This window comes from Pygocentrus nattereri, chromosome 29 (assembly GCF_015220715.1).
Source record: "Pygocentrus nattereri isolate fPygNat1 chromosome 29, fPygNat1.pri, whole genome shotgun sequence".
Taxonomy (NCBI): domain Eukaryota; kingdom Metazoa; phylum Chordata; class Actinopteri; order Characiformes; family Serrasalmidae; genus Pygocentrus; species Pygocentrus nattereri.
Window position 1 is genome coordinate 15,210,214 of NC_051239.1, and position 24,379 is coordinate 15,234,592.

Below are 24,379 nucleotides of genomic sequence, written 5' to 3' on the forward strand. Positions count from 1 at the left end.
ATTAACAAACCATGAATAGCCTTTTAAAGAACCAAAATGCTTTATACAGGTGGGGCTGTTAACAAATGTGGCACTGGCCTTGGTCCAATCACACACCACTAATGACCTTATATCGCCATGACAACGAATGTGGAGGTGCTGGCTCAGCAGATAGTGACCACTGAGCAGCTTGCAGAGGTGAGTGATCTGTGTTTGTGTCCCAAGTGAATGCAATAGTGTTAGTGAGAGAGCCACAGACGTCCACTTAAAGCATGTTACATTTTTTTTTTCAAGCAGCCTCTTAATGTTAGTGTCCTGCTGTCATTTGTGCACAATGAAAATTTTAACCTCCCTGTTTGTATTGAGTAATTTGCATCACTAGTTTTCTAATTATGTTTTACTCCCATCTTATTACATTACTGAGCAAGTCAGTGACCAGCCCTCATTTCTTTACTTTCCACTCGTTGTTGTTCTTTTATTACACAGTTCAAAAAAATAAAGGGAACACTCAAATAACACATCCTAGATCTGAATGAATGAAATATTCTCATTGAATACTTTGTTCTGTACAAAGCTGAATGTGCTGACAACAAAATCACACAAAAATCAATGGAAATCAAATGTATTAACCAATGGAGGCCTGGATTTGGAGTCACACACAAAATTAAAGTGGAAAAACACACGACAGGCTTTGATGTAATGATGTAACTTTGATGTAAACTTTGATGTAATGTCCTTAAAACAAGTCAAAATGAGGCCCAGTATTGTGTGTGTGGCCTCCACGTGCCTGTATGACCTCCCTACAATGCCTGGGCATGCTCCTGATGAGGTGGCGGATGGTCTCCTGAGGGATCTCCTCCCAGACCTGGACTAAAGCATCCACCAACGCCACGTTGCACCACAGACTGTCCAGGAGTTGGTGGATGCTTTAGTCCAGGTCTGGGAGGAGATCCCTCAGGAGACCATCCACCACCTTATCAGGAGCATGGAGCGAGACATGATGTCCCAGATGTGCTCAATCGGATTCAGGTCTGGGGAACGGGCGGGCCAGTCCATAGCTTCAATGCCTTCATCTTGCAGGAACTGCTGACACACTCCAGCCATATGAGGTCTAGCATTGTCCTGCATTAGGAGGAACCCAGGGCCAACCACACCAGCATATGGTCTCACAAGGGGTCTGAGGATCTCATCTTGGTACCTAATGGTAGTCAGGCTACCCCTGGCGAGCACATGGAGGGCCCTCCAAAGAAATGCCACCCCACACCGTTACTGACCCACGGCCAAACCGGTCATGCTGAAGGATGTTGCAGGCAGCAGATCGCTCTCCATGGCGTCTCCAGACTCTGTCACGTCTGTCACATGTGCTCAGTGTGAACCTGCTTTCATCTGTGAAGATCACAGGGCGCCAGTGGTGAATTTACCAATCCTGGTGTTCTCTGGCAAATGCCAAGCGTCCTGCACGGTGTTGGGCTGTGAGCACAACCCCCATCTGTGGACGGGCCCTCATACCATCCTCATGGAGTCGGTTTCTGACCGTTTGTGCAGACACATGCACATTTGTGGCCTGCTGGAGGTCATTTTGCAGGGCTCTGGCAGTGCTCCTCCTGTTCCTCCTTGCACAAAGGTGGAGGTAGCAGTCCTGCTGCTGGGTTGTTGCCCTCCTACGGCCTCCTCCACGTCTCCTGGTGTACTGGCCTGTCTCCTGGTAGCGCCTCCAGCCTCTGGACACCACGCTGACAGACACAGCAAACCTTCTTGCCACAGCTCGCATTGATGTGCCATCCTGGATGAGCTGCACTACCTGAGCCACTTGTGTGGTTTGTAGAGTCCGTCTCCTGCTACCACGAGTGTGAAAGCACCACCAACATTCAAAAGTGACCAGAAAGCAGAAAGGTACTGAGAAGTGGTCTGTGGTCCCCACCTGCAGAAACACTCCTTTATTGAGTGCGTTTTGCTAATTGCCAATGATTTCCACCTGTTGTCTGTTCCATTTGCACAACATCTGTGAAATTGATTGTCAATCAGTGTTGCTTCCTAAGTGGACAGTTTGATTTCACAGAAGTTTGATTTACTTGGAGTTATATTGTGTTGTTTAAGTGTTCCCTTTATTTTTTTGAGCAGTGTATTATTTTTTTTTCTTTTCATTTCGGGGGGGTTAATTCAGCGATCTTTGAACAGTAGGGGGAAAAGTCTTAGCATCATTAAATATAGTTTGGATTGAAGAAAGAACTAAGCAGTTAATTTACAATGTTGCCTGATAGTGTTTACAGTTGAAATACCAGAAGAGTTTGTAATAGTTGTGAGTTAGTGGGTTGTTTTAATGTGTCATCTAGCCAGACGGAAAGCTCTTCTGTGTTATCTGTCTGGAAAGTGTCTGGGGTTTTTCCCCTCCTTTGAACAGTGTTTTACAGTAATAGTTGTCAACAAATCAAAGAAAATCAGCGTTTGACTAAAAGTAATGACGGCAGTGTGTACAGTGCATCCATACCCTGAAAGCCTATGATTCTGTGTGACTGTCTTTGTGTTTCTGTTATTTTTTTACCTATCAAAAAGTAAAAATGTAAATGACTCTTTTTTTCTAAGATTGTAATTTTTTAGAGTATATTCTCTTACCTTGTAAAAGAGAGCGATGTTTGTTTATACTCTGCTGTGGAGCTCTTTGTGTAGGAAGACTGGTCACCATGGAAACTCTGCACTTGACCCTCAAAGGGAGAGTTTAGCAAGAGGACATATTGCCCTGTTTCTTCATTTGCTCTGTGTGTGTGTGTGTGTGTGTGTGTGTGTGTGTGTGTGTGTGTGTGTGTGTGTGTGTGTGTGACGTGTGTGATAGTGTGATTAAAACGTTTGCTTGTGTGTGTGTGCATTGCAGATGCAGTCATCTCCTTCAGGCAGCCCAGTGATGAATGCCTCTCCTCAGCGCATTCAGATCATCTCCACTGACCCCTCCGTCACCACTCCACAGAGAATACAGGTACACGCACGTTGCACTTTCTTATTCCATTGTGAATATCCATCACAGAATCTGGATTTTTTGTCTGCACAATTATCATTCATTCTCCATCCATCTATGTCCTTAATTGCACATATACAAAACAGTTCTGTGTACACATTCCCACACATTTGAAAGGAAAACTTAATAATAATAATAATAATAATAATAACCGCTATACTTTTGTCTCTCTGTCTTTTCTTTATTCAGATCGTGACCGATCAGCAGACAGGCCAGAAGATCCAGATCGTGACAGCGGTGGATCCTGCTAGTGTGCCCAAGCAGCAGTTTATACTGGCTGCTCATGACGGCACAGCAGCGGGCAAAGTCATCTTGGCCTCCCCTGACAGCCCAAATACCAAACAGCTCATCTTTACTACAGCTGACAGTCTGGTCCCTGGCCGAATACAAGTAACCTCCCGAAAATACATATACACACACTTAAAACGGGTTTAGTGGCATTTTCCACAGGAAACAACCTGCACATGGAAATTAAGCTGCGAACAGAAACCAAATGCATTTACATACATCCACCTATTCAGCTTTCAGCAGCTTTTCACCCACTCATGTTAAAGTTATAAACGTTGTTTCTGCCTAGACTGCATCATTTACATAGATCTGTCTTAAAGGCGCTGTGACCAAAACAGTCTTTGTCCTATAAAGCATAAAGAGAGGTTGTAAAATGATTTTTTCTGTAAAACCCACTTGTGGGACAGAAAACGTTATCCATATATAATATAGGAACAATACTAGTGGTCATTGATGTTTTCTGAAAATATATTGACAAATGGACAAAGAAATGATCCAAAATTGCATTACTTGGAATAAAATATTTTACATTAATTTCCATTATGCTTTCTTCTTCTTTCGGCTGCTCCCTTTAGGGGTCGCCACAGCGGATCATCTGCCTCCAATTTCCATTATGCTTTAAGGATCCTTATTTCTTCTGCTATTATGATACCATTTTGGAGATTTTGAGATGAGATGAGGTTTTGTTCTGACAGTGATGATATATTATTACTCATATGAAATTGTTATGATGCCATGTGCCTAAATACTACTTTTAGTTTACAGCCTTCTGTATAAATTTCCTAAGCATACCTGTATTGATATAGTGAAGCATGCATTTGCCTGTTTACCCTGTTTGTACTCTGCAGTGCGTTGCTGTCTCTGTGACTTTTCACCTTGTGTTGTAGTTTGTTACAGATGCAGTGTCAGTGGAGAGACTTCTAGGTAAAGGTGGAGAGGTGGGCAGACCGCAGCCTGTAGAGTACTGCGTGGTTTGTGGAGATAAAGCATCAGGTACAAACTCACACAGAGCTTAAAAACAGAATGCTCTCTTTTTGGAAAAAACACAGTGTATACACATTAGTATATACTACACTTTAAGATGTGCTATGCTGTGTGTGTGTGTGTGTGTGTGGTTGTTCAGGGAGGCATTATGGGGCTGTTAGCTGTGAGGGCTGTAAGGGCTTTTTCAAGCGAAGCGTCAGGAAGAGTCTGACCTACAGTTGCCGTAGTAACCAAGACTGTGTGGTCAACAAGCACCATCGCAACCGCTGCCAGTACTGCCGCCTCCGGAAGTGCCTTGAGATGGGCATGAAGATGGAGTGTGAGTTTTTTTAATTAATTAATTTATATATATATATATATATATATATATATATATATATATATATATATATATATATATATATATATACACACACTTCGACATGCTCATGAACTCACACCCACTCACACAAATGCACTGCAACAAACATTACTGTGCAAAAGTCAGAGACCACACATCTTTCATTTAATTTCTAGTCAAAATGGCCATTAAGTAAAACTTTTTCAGTGTCACAGATAAAAAGCAAAAACACAGTTAACAGAAAATTACACCAAAGCCTCAGCAACGAAATATAATATCAACATCTTCAGTATTTAGTGTGTCTACTCTGCCTTTATTACAGCGTCCATTCTTTTCAGCAGATCTGCTTTCAGTTTATCAGACCTCTGCAGAGATATTTTTCCATACCTACAAAGTTCAGTTTTAGAAGTTGGTTGCATTTTGTGCTTCTCACGTTACACAACATAATCCAAACTCATTCAGTAATGTTGAAGTCTAAGCTCTGGGGTGGCCAGTTTATTATTTTGGGAACACCAGCAGCTTTTTCTTTGACATGCCAATTTATTTTTTCATTCTTGTCTATTTCCTTTTCTCCTTTTTCTCAGCTTCTTGCCACCTGTACATCCTTTCAGACTCTTAGTGTTGAGTTTTCTACTAACAGTGGAAAGATTGACTGGAACATTTTTTTCAGATTTGAAGCAAAAGTGGAGCTTTTTATCTAACTTGTACTTAATGGTCGTTTTGACGTGGAATTAAATAAATAAAAGGAGATTCTCTAAACTTTTGTGCAGAAAATATATGAAAGGATTACATATGTTGGTGAAGAGGGTCTGTTATGTGCATTTGAATATAGTTAGGTTTTAAATTATGAAATGTCAGCTGGAGTGCTTCAGCACCATATATGTTTCAAAGCAAAACTGGTTCCAAAACAACACATCCTATCTACATAATTACATGCCCTATCTGCATATTCTACATAACACTGCTTTAGAACAGGTTATACGTTTTGCTGTTGAGCAAATTAACCTGACCATATGTGTGCTTGTGTTTACATGTGATACTGCAGCTGTACAGAGTGAGAGGAAGCCATTAGATCTGCCCAGAGAGAAACCTGCAAACTGCGCTGCCTCCACTGAGAAAATCTACATCCGCAAAGACTTGCGTAGTCCTCTCATAGCAACACCAACATTCATCACGGAGAAGGATGGCTCACGGTAAGATTTGCTGCTGTCTTTGATTGAAAAACACTAGTTGTCTATACAAGAGCAGAAGCAGCCTGTATGCAACTGCTGCATGTGCTCCCAATGCAGTATTCTTTCTGCATGTGTTGAAGGCTCTTGTCTCCATTTAGCCACCATTTCTGCTGCTATTGTCAAATGTTTTGAGACACTACCATTTATTCATGGTTTTAAAAAGTCTGGCTCTAAAATACACTGATACAGTTTGTACATACAACCCCAATTCCAGTGAAGTTGGGACGTTGTGTAAAACATAAATAAAAACAGAATACGATGATTTGCAAATCCTTTTCAACCTGTATTCAATTGAATAAACTACAAAGACGAGATATTTAATGTTCAAACGGATAAACTTTATTGTTTTTTGCAAATATTCACTCATTTTGAATTTGATGCCTGCAACACATTCCAAAGAAGTTGGGACAGGGGCAACGAAAGACTGTTTGGAACATTCCACAGGTGAACAGGTTAATCAAAAGATTCAGAGAATCTGGAGAAATCTCTGCAAGTAAGCAGCAAGGTAGAAAACCAGCATTGAATGCCCGTGACCTGTTTTTGGAAATCATGGGCGTCGTGTCCTCCGGGCCAAAGAGGAAAAGGACTGTCCGGATTGTTATCAGCGCAAAGTTCAAAAGCCAGCATCTCTGATGGTGTGGGGGTGTGTTAGTGCCCATGGCATGGGTAACTTGCACATCTGTGAAGGCACCATTACTGCTGAAATGTACATACAGGTTTTGGAGCAACATCTGCTGCCATCCAAGCAACGTCTTTTTCAGGGACGTCCTGCTTATTTCAGCAAGACAACGCCAAGCCACATTCTGCACGTGTTACCACAGCATTGCGTCGTAGTAAAAGAGTGCGGGTACTAGACTGGCCTGCCTGCAGTCCAGACCTGTCTCCCATTGAAAATGTGCGGCACATTATGAAGGGCAAATTACGACAGCGGAGACCCCGGACTGCTGAGCAGCTGAAGTTGTACATCAAGCAAGAATGGGAAAGAATTCCACCTACAAAGCTTCAACAATCAGTGTCCTCAGTTCCCAAACGCTTATTGAGTGTTGTTAAAGGAAAGGTGATGTAACACAGTGGTAAACACACCCCTGTCCCAACTTCTTTGGAACGCGTTGCAGGCATCAAATTCAAAACGAGTGAATATTTGCAAAAAACAATCAATTTTATGCGTTTGAACATTAAATGTCTTGTCTTTGTAGTGTATTCATTTCAATACAGGTTGAAAAGGATTTGCAAATCATCGTATTCTGTTTTTATTTATGTTTTACACAACGTCCCAACTTCATTGGAATTGGGGTTGTATATAAAAGCAAATGCGTAGTCTCTGCATTTAAAATCTTAATTTCGTGATTGATTATTAATCTTGCCATTCATCCTTGTAGCTCTGGGATATTGGACCCTGGGATGCTAGTGAACATTCAGCAACCGCTTATCCAGGCCGATGGCACGTTACTCTTAGCTACTGACACCAAGGTAACAACATTTTGCATTTAAATTTTTAAAAAATATTTAGTTACACATGTATGCTGATATTTTATGACAAACTGTGATATACAGAAGTTTAAACATCTCCAGTCAAATGACACGTTTTTTGGATTTTCTAGTGTGTGAAATAAGTTAGCACATCCACTACAGGGAACAAACCTAAACATGGCATTTCTTCTGCACATTTTACTGCGCACTTTGTGTTTATTTGTTAAAAAACATAGAATATGAAATGTGCCAAAATGTTTGCACATAACACATTAAATGTTTTATTTTTCCCCCAAGATGTTAAATTCTGCATATGAAGTCAATGTGCATATAAAAATTTGCAAAATTTACAGGGATTCTCTTGAAGCATAATCCATATGGTTTAGGGTTTATTGTGAGTCAAAGTAAATTCCCTCACTGCTTGGTTTGACCCTCAGGCAGAAACCGGTCATAGTGATCTCGGGACGTTGGCCAATGTAGTGACGTCACTAGCCAACCTAAATGACTCACTCAATAATGGAGACACCTCTGACAGCCAGCAGGAGGAGTCAGCCAGCGAAATCACACGGTACTGTCTGTGTGTGATGGAGACACGTTAACACATTTTTTGGTGTACACAGTGCACATAAAATAAAAAGGTATGTATAATGTCATTGTGGCTATTGTTTAATGTGTGTGTGTGTGTGTGTGTGTGTGTGCGTGTGCATGTGTGTGTGCGTGTGCACCGTTACAGTGCCTTTGACACTTTGGCCAAAGCGTTAAACCCCAATGAGGTGGGTGAAGGGCAGAGCCTGTCAGAGGCTGATTGTGTGAGTGGGGCCACGATACAGGTGATCAGCAGAGATCAGGTTACGCCCCTTATTGAAGTGGAGGGTCCTCTGCTTACAGACACGCACGTCAGCTTTAAGGTGGGTACAAACTTGCTGCATCCATGTGTTTTGGTTTTGTAAATGTTTACGACAGAAAAAATATCCACATTTGCAAAGATATAATTGAAAGTAGACCCTGACAGATATGGGCACTTTGTGACAGGTAATGATTTTACAGGGCAAATCCTGTAAATAAACAACAGAATATTAAAAAAATATAAGAAAAGAAAGAAAGCTTATGACAGAAAATGAAGATGAAATACTTGTAGGTCACTATTCATAAATATTGCTACTGGTCATATTAATGCCTTTGTACAAAAAAGTCAGATTTGTTTTTTGTCCTGTCCCTTCTGTTAGATGACTGTCAGGTGGATCTGATCAGTTCTTCAGGTTTTGTCACTGTTGATCAGAGTCTGTGCCAGCACAAGAGCGTGCTGCCATTAAAGAGGAAGAAATTCTGAAGTTCATGTGAATATTCAAAAACTCTATATTTCACACAAGACCTTTCAAAGGGTCTTGTGGCTTGTGTTCTTGTTCATGTTGTAGTTCTGTCTGTATTGCTATGATGTATTTAAAGTGAGGGTCCCTTACTCAGGGACACCTAAGAGGCATAACCATATAGAACATGGCGTTAATTTAGGCAGGCCACGAAGTCAAGCTCAGGCCTCAATCCCAAATCATCTAGTGTTGTCAGCTGATCTCCTGCTGTGCATATGATTGGCTATGGTCATCAAGGCACTTATTTAAGCTGATTTAGCTCCTCTGCACGTCACTTTGCAATCTTCTGCTAGCTGTTGATTTGCCTGGTATAATCGTTTTGGGGGTCTTCCTGTTGTTCTCTCTGACTTGGGATTTCCATGTGCACACATCCCCAATACAGAGCCAAACCGGCAAATATAGCTGCTGCAAATGGATATTACATAAGCGATAGGCCCTGCCTGTAGGGTATTTATGGTATGTACACTACTTCAGTATGTACAGTAGCCTGCTGCTTCAGGGAGTAGTAGTAATATGGCTCCACACAGTAGTTTGTTTTGAGCCTGAACAAAGCAAAATAAAAGTGTTTTATATCGTGCGTTTGTGAAATTGATGTTTTGTAAATTGTTTGTTTTTCTGGAAACATATAAAGTAAAGTTGGCCTGAGTGGGTTTTTAAACAGTGATTGCGTCTGTAGTTTGGTGGAACAGCAAGCGTGCAAGCTGGCGTTTTACTGTCCAGAGGGCATCCATGGTAGCATCTTGCAGGTGGTGATTGTTTTTATCCAGTTGGACTGTGTCGTGTCTGGCATCCAGTGATGCAAGCTTGTCTACACTGTTTATGAGAACTGCCTTATATTTAACTGCTCTTACGAATAATTTAATATTACATCTGAAGTGAAAGTTGTTGATGGTGATCTGCATCAGTGCAGTTGCCTAGTTAGATTCTGTAAGCTTAAATATGCGGTTGAATAAACGGAAAGCTATTTGAATTTATAGGCCCTTCTTGCCTCTCAGAGAAAACTTGTGTTTCAATGTTTGAACCAAACATTATACATCCATTGGCTAAATTTCTGAGGGCGCTTATTTAAGCTGCCTTAACCTGCCCGTTCTACTTCCTCTCTAAGCCTACTGCATTAGAATTCTTGACTGAACTATGTTTTTGCCCTTGTAACAAGATTATATTGTATTGTAAGGTCATTTCTTGCCAGTAAAGCCAAAATAACTGCTTATTATTAGTGCCTTATCTGTGATAATGTGGCTGATAAAACCATGGTCCACTAACATATTCCAATATTATCACCCAAATGTTGTATCCGTCAGGCTGTAGTGGAAAGTGTTTCCAGTTATGTATATTCTGTACTGAAAGCTTCAATTTTAAAGGTGGAAACTTACAGCCTAATGTTTTTTTTGATGCTATTTGTTTATTGACCTTTTTTGGGGCAGGAGTATGTTTTGCTTTTAGTTGGAAATCAAGAATTTCTCCTCAACTAATAAAATCTTCAGCTTGGGACAGACCAACTGTTCAGGCAGGGGGAGCTTTCTAAATATTACAATATGTTGACAGTTCTTCTTGACTCTTTTGCAAAAAAATAATAAAAACAGTGTATGACAAGAACCTATCTTTGGTTCTCTCTTTATAATTTCTTCCTTTTAGCTGACGATGCCCAGTCCGATGCCTGAATATCTGAATGTTCATTATATTTGTGAGTCTGCATCTCGTCTGCTCTTTCTCTCCATGCACTGGGCACGCTCCATACCAGCCTTTGTTGCTCTTGGGTGAGTGCTGCTGAATGTTTTTGTAGTGATGTTCAACACTCTTTATGCCTTTATGTATGTTCTTAAACAAGCGTGTGTGTGTGTGTGTGTGTGTGTGTGTGTGTGTGTGTGTGTGTGTGTGTGTGTGTGTGTATTGTAGGCAAGAGTGTAACACATCCCTGGTTCGGGCATGCTGGAACGAGTTGTTCACGCTGGGTCTGGCTCAGTGTGCTCAGGTCATGAGTCTCTCCACCATCCTGGCTGCCATCGTCAACCACCTACAGACAAGCATACAAGACGGTATGTCGCCCCAGTGATTTCTCCAAAAATGAAATAATATGATGAGAGTTCGTGTTGCCACCTAACTACATTGATTATGACCAAATACACTCTTTTACACTAATAAATTATTTGACGATACGTTTTTTATGCTGTGTTTAAAATTCATCACTTTCCATTAAACTATGCAAGTTTAAAGGACCCATATCCTATGTAGCCTACTTCATTTTACATACCAAAACCAGTCATAATTCGGTATAACTTGACCGTTGTACAGCACTTCTAGTTCCGTTAGATTAAAACAAGTTTACTGTGCCTTTAAAACTGATATATATATTAATAAGCTCTGCTCTGATTGGGTGCCCTGTTTTGGGCCTCATTCAAAAAGCAATCTGAGCTGAAACCCTCCTCATAACTTTTAACATAAATGGGTGGAGCGGTAGGCTGCTATAGGCTGACCATATCAACATTATCAGCAACCAAACTGTTAATATCAGAGATGCTCCTGTTTTTTTTCAAAACAGATTAGATAAAAAATTGTAGTCTTTGTAAATTTAGATATAGAGTCATTGTTTCATTGATTGCATTGATGTAATTAAATTATGTCTCGTTTGCCAAGCTATCTACTGCATTAGTCTCATTGCTCCAAAGCTTCTTAATCTGCTTATATTTTTAATGGTCATCCCTAACTTTTACACTTTTTTAAAGCAATTTGTAGTTGGTGCTCCCTTATAGCAGTAATAATTTTAAGTTTCAAAGTGGTCCTGTGGGCAGTGTGAGGAATACGAATAAATATGTGAAACAGTTTTGATGACCTTGTGATCAAGGTTGCTAATGACCTTGTCTCCTTCCTAAAGACAAGCTGTCTGGTGAGCGTGTGAAGCTGGTGATGGAGCACATCTGGAAGCTGCAGGAGTTCTGTAACAGCATGGCCAAGTTGGAGACGGATGGCTACGAGTATGCCTACCTGAAAGCCATTGTCCTTTTCAGTCCAGGTATACAGGCTCTTTTCTGGGTCAATGACAAATGAAGGATTTCAAAATGATCATTTTTGAAAGTTTAAAATGTATAAATTAATAATTAATAAAACAAAATGTAAAAATGTTTTAAAAGGTTATGATGTGATGTATTTGCAAGAAACTTTAATGTATTGATATTTGTTTCATAGCACTATATTTTTTTTAGACAGAATTGTCAATTTTGCCATCCAGAAAATGTCAGGTGGTGCAACCACACATTAATAAAATAATAAATAATAAAAAACACAATAATAAAACAAAAAACACTAAAAAACATTTTAGGTTATTTACAGCTACTTTTTTCAGTATTTGTAGAAAGGCTTTTGACCTTGCCATAACTAAATTCCTCTTTTTAAGGTTAAATTAATATACATATATGTTTGGACAGACTTTGTGAAGCATGAATGCCTATAATGACTTTTATTGAGCTGTCCTGATAATGTATTCGCGTAAATGAGGAATGTAAAGATACCAGAACCGATGTTTTCCCATTACAAGATCACCCAGGACTGAGTAGCAGCAGCCAGATTGAGAAGTTCCAGGAGAAAGCGCAGATGGAGCTGCAGGACTATGTGCAGAAGACCTATCCAGATGACACTTACAGGTACGTTACTTGACCTTTGATTTGAACACACTTCTCCTCTGTGCTTGTACTCTTCTCTTTAATTGTTACATCTTCTGATTGAATTTACAGGCTGGCACGAACTCTGATGCGTCTGCCTGCACTGAGGTTGATGAGCTCCAGCATAACAGAAGAACTTTTCTTCACCGGCCTAATTGGAAATGTACCCATCGACAGTATAATCCCTTACATCCTGAAAATGGAGACTGCAGACTACAACAGCCAGATCACCGGCCCAACTGCATGACTACAGATGTGACCTGTTTGGACCTGCAGATGCAGACTACAATCCTGCATCTCCCAGTATAACCTGCCTTCATTCTGGATGCAAAAGTAATGAAGATTGTTGTTTTTGTTTTTTTTTTTCTTCGAATGCAAACTAGCTCTGCCCTCAAAAGAGCCGTAGCAGTGAGGCCATCTGACTGAAGGTGGATGTTACTTCAAGATCGATGCGTTGTAGTCCTCTGAGAGTGATGCATCATGGAACTTTGAGTTCAATCATCTTTCATTTTTCCTGAAAACAGTAATCAACATTTTATAAAGCACTTCAGACTTTTTCCAGTGAGAGAATTTTGAGACTTTAGGGCTACTTGGAATATTCACCATATACAAGATTTTGTATTATTCAAGAACTCCGATATATTGTGGGTTTTAGACTCAGCCGTCAGTGGACTAGTACATAGACTGTTGGCATTCAGTAAGCATCACAGTAGAATGTAGAAATGGGAGTTAGTCAAGGCCAAGTGTCCAGGTACAATCCATTAACACTTGACATGATTTCTTATGCAAAAAGCTGCATCAGTGTCCCTATAACATGATGTACAGTTGTGTGCAAAAGTTTGGTGTGCCTGGTCAAATTACATGTTTTGTTCAAGTGCACAGCCTGTGCACACACTTCTGCTCATTTAATGCTTTAAATATTTATTTAATGCATTTAAAGCAGCACCATGTAAGTTTTTTGTTACAATTGAAATAAGTAGCATTACTGTCAGGAGGAAAAAATATGCAAAAATATGGTGTCCATGCGCTGCTGTGAGTCACCTTGTAAAAGCCTGAAACATACATTTAAAAGTTAACAGGCGTCAGGTGGTGGGAGGTTTTCAGACCATGTCTTTATGCTTTAACACCACACACACACAAATAGAAGGTTCAGCTTAGGTCTCAAATGCAAAATCAACATTATACTGATAAAGGCATGATGACAAAGGAACATAATGCTTGAACTTACATCCTTGAAAACCACAGCCTTCACGAAGTTTGTCTTTGAAACATCAGATTCATCAGCTTGGGGAAGGGCTCGTACTTTGTGAGGAACATTGCACGCAGTTACACATGTCCACAAGAGAGGGCTCCAAATCTTGCATAGTGCAGCTTTAACATATTGAACATATTGGGGCGGAGCAAAAATATGGCTCGTACACATTTTATGGTGCATTTCATATTTTGACTTTTTAAAAATAAAATTAAAAATATGTTTAACTCAGCAGATGAAAAATTGCAGATAAATGCCATATTTAAGTAAACCTTTGTTCTCTTAGAAAACCAGCAAAACATGTAATTTGACTTGAGGTGTTCAAACTATTGCATATGACTATATTGAAATAGCTTTGCGTCAAATCGACAAGACCCATCAGAGTAAAAGCTCTGACCCAAGATCTTTTTCTTTTTTTGCTTTTACAGCTTGCTTAATATTTCTTGATGTGCAAAACTGATGCTGATCCTTAACTAGCACTATTACTTCTAAGGGCATCCTGCACATAGGCACCAAGTTTGGACTGAGTAGCAACACCTGCGATTGACAGTTAAAATTCCTGTTTGGCGTAATTTGGTGTCTAAATACCTGTTGCACATATAGTCCTTATCTCCAGCTCATACAATCTTTATATATTTGTTTTTGCCATGCAGCCATACTGGAGAGTGGGAATCCATTATTGGTTGATTTATTACAGAACACCTCTGCTATCTGGACAATCAGCATACAACACAATGATGCACTTATCCTGGACATTACGTCACCTCCCCCCCCTCATTCATTTTACCTACCCTTCTTCCTTTTCAGGTGTATTTATTTTAAAGATTCATCACCATTACGTGAAGAACTGGAGACAGTTCTGATCTTTATTGTCTGTTTTTAGTGTTTTCTTTAAAGCTATCAACTTATGTCACATGTTGGAAGTTCTCAGTGTATTTCACACCTTTTTCGTTGGAGACTTTTTTCAGCTGGTTACTCTTTGGATCAATCATGTCTAATTTATTTGTTGTACACAAATATGCCGTTATTGCGCAGTGTATTTCATTTTGCTCTGTCAGTTGCAATCATGACAGCTGTCTTCTGTGAAATGTACTCAAAGTACAGTCATGCACTTATGAATATTAGAAGAAATTGTGAAATGCATTGTTTTCTGCCTTTTTTTTTTTTTTTTTGGAAGGGTGAACCATAAGGTTATGAGAGACTGCTACATACCTGAAATGTATATGTACTGTATGATAGCCTACCTAAATATTTGGGTTTAAAACCCAGTCAAGACTGTTTTTAAAGCTGTTGTGATAACATGTCTAATGAGATTTATACTACATGTAACTTCATTAAAATGAATGCATGTCCATTTTTAATCATTTTTTCCCCTCTGGCAATGAGATGTTAAGCTTTTTTTGTATGTAGTGCATTGCAGTGCATGGAATAGCTTAATGCATTTTATTAAATGCTGTATCAAGGTGGAGTATAATTGTTGTGGCTTAGAAATACATATTTGTCTGCCAGAAACTAATTTCATTTTTTTTTGGCTAAATTAACTCCTTTATGTACCTTGCAGAGAAATGAATGACCTCAGAAGTGAATGACTTTTTAAAAAATATATATGTAAAACCAATGATGGTGGTGATGTTCAGCGTGGCTTTAATTTAATTTGTTTTATGTCAGTCCATCAAATGTGTTAGTTTCGAGTTCACTGCTTTCTGCCCATGGAAATGAATTTGTGGTCATGACAAGCTAATTTGTTGCACATTAAGATAATTACTGCCTCATGGTTGTTTCACACTTAAAGAACAGTTGTGTGTATTGATTTGTGATCAGTCTTTGTATTTTGGCACAATTTAGTGTCCTCTTTATTTTGTTAATGAGTGTAAATGGTCTTCAGATCCCTCAAAAGTGTGTTAATAATTTAGGTTGTTTGGCAGTGACTCCCAAAGCTATATGTGGATGCCTCTTCAGTCGACTGAAGACTCTAATTTTCTGTCAAAACAGAAAACTGTTACTGAGCGGCTTGTACCACCATTCTGAAACACATCTTGTAGACTTGAACAACTTACCAGTGCACATGCTCATTCAAATTGACTTGCAGAACTCTCTGAAACATATTTTCACATAGACCTGTACAACTCTCTGATATATACTCTATATTTCCAAAGGTTTTCACTCACCCATCCAAATCACTGAATTCAGGTGTTCCAATCACTTCCATGGCCACAGGGGTATAAAATCAAGCCCCTAGGCCTGCAGACTGCTTCTACAGACATTAGTGAAAGAATGGGTCGCTCTCAGGAGCTCAGTGAATTCCAGCGTGGTGGCGTGATCAGACGCCAGAAGTCCAGTCGTGAAATTTCCTCCCTACTAAATATTCCACAGTCCACTGTCAGTGGGATTATAACAAAGTGGAAGCGATTGGGAACGACAGCAACTCAGCCACGAAGTGGTCGGTCACATAAAATGACAGAGCAGGATCAGCAGATGCTGAGGGGCATAGAGCGCAGAGATCGTCAACTTACTGCAGAGTCTCTTCCTGTTCCAACATGACTGCGCACCAGTGCAAAAAGCAGGTCCATAAAGACGTGGATGAGCCAGTTTGGTATGGAAGAGCTTAGCTGGCCTGCACAGAGTCAACGCCACAGAACACCTTTGGGATGAATTAGAGTGGAGACTGTGAGCCTGGCCTTCTCTCCAACGTCAGTGTGTGACCTCACAAATGCGCTTCTGGAAGAACGGTCAAAAATTCCCATAAACACACTCCTAACCCTTGTGGAAAGCCTTCCCAGAAGAGTTGAAGCTGTTATAGCTGGAAAGGGTGGGTCGACATCATATTAAACCCCATGGGTTAAGAATGGGATGTCTCTCAAGTTCATATGTGTGTGAAGGTAGGCGAGCGAATACTTTTGGAAATATTGTGTACTTTCACATAGACTTGTACGACTCTCTGAAACATATACACTTTCACTGGTACTACTTTAACTGGAATTTTTGCATTTTTGCAGTGTTGACATCTTTGCTGTTGGAACAAAACCCTGTCTCCAAAATAGTAACATACAAGGTGGGGGGAAAAATCCTTAACTGTTACTGAAAATCAAGCTAAGCCATTTGGACTATTGCCATTGTGCACTCATCATGATTCAACACAATGTAAAGGGCTGTTTACAAATTCTAGAAAAAATGCAGAGGTAGAATATTTTTGTCCTGACAGTGCCGAAATACCACAACTGGTGCCGTCCAGGTCAGTCAGTAAAATGTGTTCAGAATTTAATCTCACAACAGCGGCTGCAGGTTCACTACACGCAGGTTGAGAAGATACACAAGCCTTAGCATCTGAATCACTAGCATGTCACAGCTAATGTGTAGGTGGTGAGCTCCTTTGGCTTGGATATCTTATTCCGCACTGTCTGCTCCTTTTCCAGCCACACTGTTCCCGAATGTCCTCCCTCATTCACAGTACTCTAGAATATTCTCTTCCCTTCACACTGTTCCCGTATGTTCTCCCTGATTCACAGTACTCTAGAATATTCTCTTCCCTTCACACTGTTCCCGTATGTTCTCCCTGATTCACAGTACTCTAGAATATTCTCTTCCCTTCGCACTGTTCCCGTATGTTCTCCCTCATTCACAGTACTCTAGAATATTCTCTTCCCTTCACACTGTTCCCGAATGTCCTCCCTGATTCACAGTACTCTAGAATATTCTCTTCCCTTCACACTGTTCCCGAATGTCCTCCCTCATTCACAGTACTCTAGAATATTCTCTTCCCTTCACACTGTTCCCGTATGTTCTCCCTCATTCACAGTACTCTAGAATATTCTCTTCCCTTCACACTGTTCCCAAATGTCCTCCCTGATTCACAGTACTCTAGAATATTCTCTTCCCTTCACACTGTTCCCGAATGTCCTCCCTGATTCACAGTACTCTAGAATATTCTCTTCCCTTCACACTGTTCCCGAATGTCCTCCCTGATTCACAGTACTCTAGAATATTCTCTTCCCTTCGCACTGTTCCCGTATGTTCTCCCTCATTCACAGTACTCTAGAATATTCTCTTCCCTTCGCACTGTTCCCGTATGTTCTCCCTCATTCACAGTACTCTAGAATATTCTCTTCCCTTCACACTGTTCCCGAATGTCCTCCCTGATTCACGGTACTCTAGAATATTCTCTTCCCTTCGCACTGTTCCCGAATGTCCTCCCTGATTCACAGTACTCTAGAATATTCTCTTCCCTTCGCACTGTTCCAGAATGTCCTCCCTGATTCACAGTACTCTAGAATATTCTCTTCCCTTCGCACTGTTCCCGAATGTCCTCCCTGATTCACAGTACTCTAGAATATTCTCTTCCCTTCGCACTGTTCCAGAATGTTTGCTGTCAGTTAACATTGTTAACCTCCATTCACAATGTTCCAGAATGTTTGGCCACATCCACAGTACTCTAGGATGTTCTTTCCTTCACACTGTTCCAGAATCTTATACCATATTCATTGTTCTAGAGTTGTCATCCATTCACACTGTTCAGAATGTTCTCCGCCTTTAACATTGGTATCCTCCCTTTACAATATTCCAGAATGTTATCCCACATTCACACTGTGCTAGAGTGTCCTCCCTATTCGTAGTACTGTAGAATGTTCTCCTTTATTCATACACCATTCTAAAATATTCTACCCTCTTTCACACTGTTCTAGAATATTTTCTTCCATTGAAATTGTTCTAGAATGTTCTCTCCCATTCACACACTGTTCTAGTAACCCCCCCCCCCTTGTCCACCCTTTTTCCTAACCATTCCAACTGCCAACAGTAGAATGGCATGACCTTAAAACAGGTGTTGGCATTTCCTAGCAGTTGTGCTTTCAGCACCTTGGAGAGCAACTAAGAGTCCTGGGATAACTTCAATTCCTATCTTCAGGCATGGCTATCCCACCCACACAGACCCCACCGAGCTGAGTGCTGTTTCCTCTCTGTTGAGGGTTGCACAACTACACAGACTGATGGCTGAGTGCCTCTTGAGTCATTGTCTTCAGCTTTGGCACAACAGATGGGATAAGAGGACCTACAAATAACACTAGTAGTATTGCTGTTGTCATCTTGCTTTATCTTCTTCCTTTTTATTTTGGCCATCACAAAAATATCTCCTCAGCAACATTTCTCCGCTTTGATGTCCTCCACTCCTCAAAAGCCACTAGAATGTCGCTGCACCTTAGCGGGACATGAAAATGCATGTCCTTTCGTTATAAAATGGAAAAAGAAAGCCTTTGAAGGACACGATGAATGCTGGAAATCCATTATATTTAGTGCACTTTGTTATGTAGAGTACTAAAGATGTGATGCTTCTAAGCTCTGCAGTGTTATTAGTTCCCTTAAAATTATCCATCCAATACTTTGCTGTCAGTTTCCATGGAATGGTGCAAAAGTAACATATAATATGCACAGTATTGTTTTTGGCTGTAATACATCCACATACAATCAAGCATAACATTATGACCACCTCCTTGTTTCTACACTCATTGTCCATTAGATCAACTCCACTTACTGTATAGCTGCACTTTGTAGTTCTACAGTTACAGACTGTAGTCCATCTGTTTCTCTGATACTCTGTTACCCTCTTTTACCCTGTTCTTCAGTGGTCAGGACCCCCATGGACCCTCACAGAGCAGGTACTATTTGGGTGGTGGAGCATTCTCAGCACTGATGCACTCAGACCAGTGCAACACACACCAACACACCACCACCACAAAGTATCAGAGAAACAGATGGACTACAGTCTGTAACTGCAGAACTACACAGTGCAGCTATACAGTAAGTGGAGCTGATAAAGTGGACAGTGAGTGTAGAAACGAGGAGGTGGTCATGATGTTATGCCTGATACTAAGGATCTGAATCTGATACTGAATCAACTTTGGCACAGCAGTTTAGCACTAGGACTAAACCTGCCAGCAGTTTTTATTGTCGCTGGTATTGTGACTGATATCAGGACATATTCTCCAGAAGCCTTTTAAAGCAGCACTATGTCAAATATATTCATTACAACTAAAAGAAGCAGCACCAGAGCCGGTTCATGAGGAGCCTGGCCACTTCCTATTCCCCTCCCGAGGGAGTCCTCAATGAACGGGACTAAATGGCGCTCAACGGTTAAAAACGAGGTTTCTAATCACTCACTCAGAACTTTCCTTTCATTTTAGAAAGCAGAAGGATGTATTTCACTAAAAACGAAGAAATCTCAACGATATAGTTCCCTTTCTTTCTACAGAAAACGGGGTTTCGGCAGCAGGGGGCGGGCTTTACTGCTAGAGCGGGATGATTGACGGGCGAGCGGAGCAGCTCATTGGCTGTTCGCGCTCACTGACGTCATGGACATACATTGGACGCCGTTTTAAACTCCTATAGCTCGAGTTTAAAAGCTCTTAAAAATATAACAGCGGTTTTGAAATGGTTTATGCTGCTCTGTGTTCAAGAAATTACTGCATTCTTTTACACTAAAAATGTTTACGCGTTTATAAACTGATTTTGCTCAAATGCTCCATATCGTCCAACTCACTTTGGACCGGCTCGGGAGCGCCCTCTAGCTGGAAAACACTGCAGAGTGGGGATTCTCCTCTCTACAAGTTCTCCAGCAGCATCGCTGGGTGTGGAGACAAAACACACTGAAATGCGGTGACCCTGTAAAGCGTGAGTAACAATGAAAACATCCGAGGAGCCGGGACTGATTTGGGGGGGTTTCGGGCCGAGTCACACCTGTTTATCACAGAAGGTCCGGCTCGATGTTCCGGCCTGTTGCAAGAAAAGCTCTTCGTCGAGTTTTGAATGAGGTCTCTTCACACAGTCAAATCCATCCGCTCATGGGGTCCGAAGCACAACCGACATTCCAAAATGTTCTTCCGCAGGTTGCGTGCAATTGCATATTTCCACCACGAGGGGTCTCCTAAGCCCCCAATCCTATATGATCAAAAACATTAGTCGACAATGACAGGGTGTTGCCTCAATATATATTTTATTACATTAAGAGATTATTCTACCGTTTATTATTGAGTTTAAACTTAATTAAGAATTAATTGTTAAATGCTGTAGCTTTTAGAGCTATTAAATGCTTTGGACGTCTGGTTCCTAGCACTACAATGGTGAACAATTCTGACCTGATAAATTTCTGTAGAAAGGCGATTTTGTTTACATCTAAACCATTAAATAATTACGAAATCGGTGGAGTTCCCCTTTTCAAGAAGTTACACTCCTTAACTGTTTTTTTTTTTTTTTTTTTTTTTGTAAAACCTTGGGTGGTGCTGTACTGGCTGAAATTACAGAAACTCTGGGCAATCTGGCTTTTTTAGAGCATTTTTCTTTGTCCTACACGAACAGACGCCCTTCACCGAATGAACGCTAACTGCCCTCCGATACACACGGGGGCGCCAGGACGCGCGTTCGTCCTCACTGAGTAGCGCAGGAGCATGAGCTCCGTGTAGGTCCTGGACCCGCTCGCTGTGAACGACAGATTCGGTCATGCCGATGAAAGGGAGGTTCCCCATACGGAGGACGCTGGAGTATCTCCAGAAGGGCGAGATCGTCTTCAAAAGCTCCGTCAAGATCATGACTGTGAACTATAACACTCACGGAGAGCCGAGCGAGGGAGCAAGGTCAGCCAGCCAGACGCCCTTGATTATTTTACACGAGAGCACAAATTACTATATGGAGGCCACGACATATGATACACTTAACCCAGGATCTCAGTATATCAATTCGTGGCCTCCATATACTAATTCGTGGCCACACCTTTTATTTAAATAATAATCACCAAGTCATTTTAGGGGCTTCATTGATTAACAGCCTCAATAGGGATTTGTGGCCTCATTATAGTAAATGTGGCCTCAGTATAATACAATATGCTGTGTTAAAAATAATCACCTTGCCACCTTAGGAGCTCTGTAGTTATCCGCTGATGTAGGTTTGCTCACACAGGGGTTCCCAAAGTCAGCCTTGGGGTCCACAGGCTCAGCAGATTTCTTCATTTTTCACTGTCTAGCACACTGGGGCCAGAACTTGTTGGGCTTGAGTGAATGAGTTGAGTCAGGTGTGCAAGACGAGGGAAAACGAAGAAATATTAAGAAGATGAAGCCCCCTTGATCAGGGGTGGACCACCAACAGACACATTCTGCTTAAAGGGGCGTTTGAAACTAAAACTAGCGTTTAGTAAGTTACACAATATCCTGTAGTGCAGCATCGCACCCCTCAGCATCGCACCCCTCAGCATCGCACCCTCAGCATCGCACCCCTCAGCATCGTTGGAGTGACTGAATTTAAAGTTTGGTATCCTTGTGTTGTGAATCCGGTCAGGGTTCTCTCACTACAATACCCAGCATGCATAGTGCAAATGTCACAATATCATAGGGAATTCTTTTTGGCCCGACAAATCTTGACAGGTAGCCTCCAATCTGTTTAGAGTCTAATTAGTACCTCTGTGGTCCTTAGTGATGTAGCACTAACGCCAGCTGGTTGTCAGCCCAGCCGAAGAGCTCGTACTATTCCCACTTGTAGTCTTTTAGAATTTACCTCAAGATGGAGCATCAGAGGAGGGGATTCCTGGACTTTAAACCAGGGAGTCCTGCTTTAGAGACGACTGCGGCTTCGCTGGGAGTGAATAGACAGGTTTTCAACAGGTGTAGCTCCACAGATGTAGTTCACTTTATCCTTAGTGCCCCTTTAAGTGAAAGTATGAGCCCTTTGTTAAAGTTTTCCTCAATTAAAAGTGGAGATATGGAGTGGGAACGTGAAACAGAGGTCCGTGTCTGAACATGCATAAGGTGGATACAAGTGAAAAGTGATAAGCAGCTAATTAGACTGGTGTTCACACAAGGAATGTTTAGCGTAGCTCTGGGTGGTTTTGTATCAGTTTGGCTGGAAGCTTTAATAAAGGAGTGAGATGTGTGAAATGTTGAATACAGATCACTCTATGAATAGTGTTCAGTTCTGTTCTGTTCTGTTCTGAAAACCTCTTGAAAGTAATATCATTTTGCTTCCTCCTTCCACTTGTAAAGGAAGCAGACTGTGGTTGGATTACACTCCTCTTTCCACTTTCTCTTTCCAGGAACCTCAGCTACACAATCCGATAAACATTTGTTCTTTTTTTTTTTTTTTTTGTAGGAAATTTGTTTTCTTCAAAATTCCACAAGTCCAGTACAAAAATCCCTGGGTTCAAATAATGATGTTTAAAAACATGACACCGTCTCCTTTCCTCCGGTTCTACCTGGGTAGGTACACTTCTCATTTCTGTCACCGCAGCTTCTACACTACAAATCGATTAGCGCTGGGCTTCTGTCAGTATTGCCTCTCTTCATGGTGTCTGTCTGAACAAAACTGCAGATGACGGCGAGCAGGTGCTGGTGGACGTGGAAGGAAAGGACTATAAAGACATAACGCAGCATGTGAAGAAGATTCTGGGCAAATCGGAGTAAGTCACTTTTGACAGGACCAGCTAACTTTGTCATAAAAACCCCAGAAGTACATTTTTCTTCATGTGCTGAAACTGTTTGATTCGGATTTCACACGAAAGAAAAACATTTTCAGCACAACCTGTTTTGTGTCCAGACTGGTGTAAAAGGGTGATGTGGGCCACGTTTCAGAGAGTCATTGATTGTATTAAATGCGACAGTTTTATTTCAGTTATGTTTATTTGTCTCGGACACAACCATAGATGACCAGGTGGAGTATGGAAAGAGCTGTTGTGTATACAGGTAGTAGGCAGTAGTTTGGGCACCCTGGTCAAATGTTTTGTTGATTTTTAAGTGAAAGTGAGTTATTATAGCTTCTGTTCTCATTTTAATACACAGTTACTGTTGATTTGCTAAATTTAACATATTGAGGAAAATTAGATAAGAAATCTGGCATATTTGGCAGACAATTGCCATATTTAAGTTTCCTGTAGAAGACGTGTTACTTAGATTAACAGTGTATCTAGTTTACTCGGTATAGATGCAAATGTCCTCAAATTCAAGTAGACATTCTGCAGTTAAACGTAAAGGCCTGTTTCAGCTCCAGTCTGCTGGCGCGCACAGACCAGCAGTATTTTGTGACTGAACTGTTTACGCATTTCATACCTGCAGTTTTTAAAGAAAGGTCACTTGTATTTAAGCAGTTGAGCAGAATTGTCTTTTATATGAGGTCTTGTAGCAAATCTCAAGGAATGCAAAGGACTGCACTCACACAACTGCGTCACTGTTGCTGTTCAGACAGAACGCAGTCCTGTGTATTGTAATTAGCTAAGCTGAGAAAGGATGGCTTAGTTAGCCAATGCATTGGCAGTTTTTGGCCATTTCAAATAGTTTTTATTTCTGCCTAGTAACGGCAAAGGGGTCGTCTGTTCTGGCTCCAATGCTCCCTTGAATGATCTCTTCCTTTCTACTCTCATCATCACAGTAAAGTTCTGCAGGCAGAAGCTTTGGCCAAGATGGAGGCTTCAAACCCAGCGAACTTCGGACCCAAGAAGTACTTCTTGAGGGAGTGTATCAGCGAAGTGGAGGGTCAGGTTCCTCACCCGGGCCGCGTCCCCTTGCCAAAAGAGATGACCGGCAAATACAGGACCAAACTGGCCGCTAGCTCTGAGGACTAAGGACCACAGGGGGGGCTTTGGGCAGCGAGATATAATCGGGAAGAGCGAACTGTTTCATGCCTCAAGCTTTCCTGGTCTTCAATGCCTGAATGGACTGCATTCACCTCTCAGTTCTTTGTCGAAGTTTAGAAGAAGGATTGATGGAATAACTACAACCATGCCATGTTTGTCTTTTTCATTTGTAATATTAAAAATAAAGAAAACGATTGAACA

General features: G+C 41.1%; 2 protein-coding genes across 2 annotated transcripts in view; both read left to right on the top strand.

Annotated features, from left to right (window-relative positions):
• Positions 1–15,196, top strand: part of nr2c2 (nuclear receptor subfamily 2, group C, member 2) — an 18,792-nt gene extending 3,596 nt beyond the window's left edge. The window contains exons 2-15 of the mRNA XM_017705735.2: positions 50–177; positions 2,849–2,950; positions 3,179–3,379; positions 4,165–4,270; positions 4,401–4,580; positions 5,647–5,794; positions 7,213–7,303; positions 7,741–7,871; positions 8,037–8,211; positions 10,306–10,427; positions 10,567–10,706; positions 11,543–11,680; positions 12,203–12,308; positions 12,399–15,196. Coding sequence (XP_017561224.1) covers positions 118–177; positions 2,849–2,950; positions 3,179–3,379; positions 4,165–4,270; positions 4,401–4,580; positions 5,647–5,794; positions 7,213–7,303; positions 7,741–7,871; positions 8,037–8,211; positions 10,306–10,427; positions 10,567–10,706; positions 11,543–11,680; positions 12,203–12,308; positions 12,399–12,573 — 1,875 coding nt within the window. The 5' untranslated portion in view covers positions 50–117 and the 3' untranslated portion in view covers positions 12,574–15,196. The remainder of the gene's footprint in view (positions 1–49; positions 178–2,848; positions 2,951–3,178; positions 3,380–4,164; positions 4,271–4,400; positions 4,581–5,646; positions 5,795–7,212; positions 7,304–7,740; positions 7,872–8,036; positions 8,212–10,305; positions 10,428–10,566; positions 10,707–11,542; positions 11,681–12,202; positions 12,309–12,398) is intronic.
• Positions 15,197–20,972: 5,776 nt separating this feature from the next.
• Positions 20,973–24,377, top strand: mrps25 (mitochondrial ribosomal protein S25). Its single transcript, XM_017705734.2, has 4 exons — positions 20,973–21,197; positions 22,702–22,808; positions 22,921–23,008; positions 23,974–24,377. Exons 1-4 carry the CDS (start codon positions 21,064–21,066, stop codon positions 24,164–24,166), a joined length of 522 nt encoding a protein of 173 aa, XP_017561223.1. The 5' UTR covers positions 20,973–21,063; the 3' UTR covers positions 24,167–24,377.
• Positions 24,378–24,379: the final 2 nt, after the last annotated feature.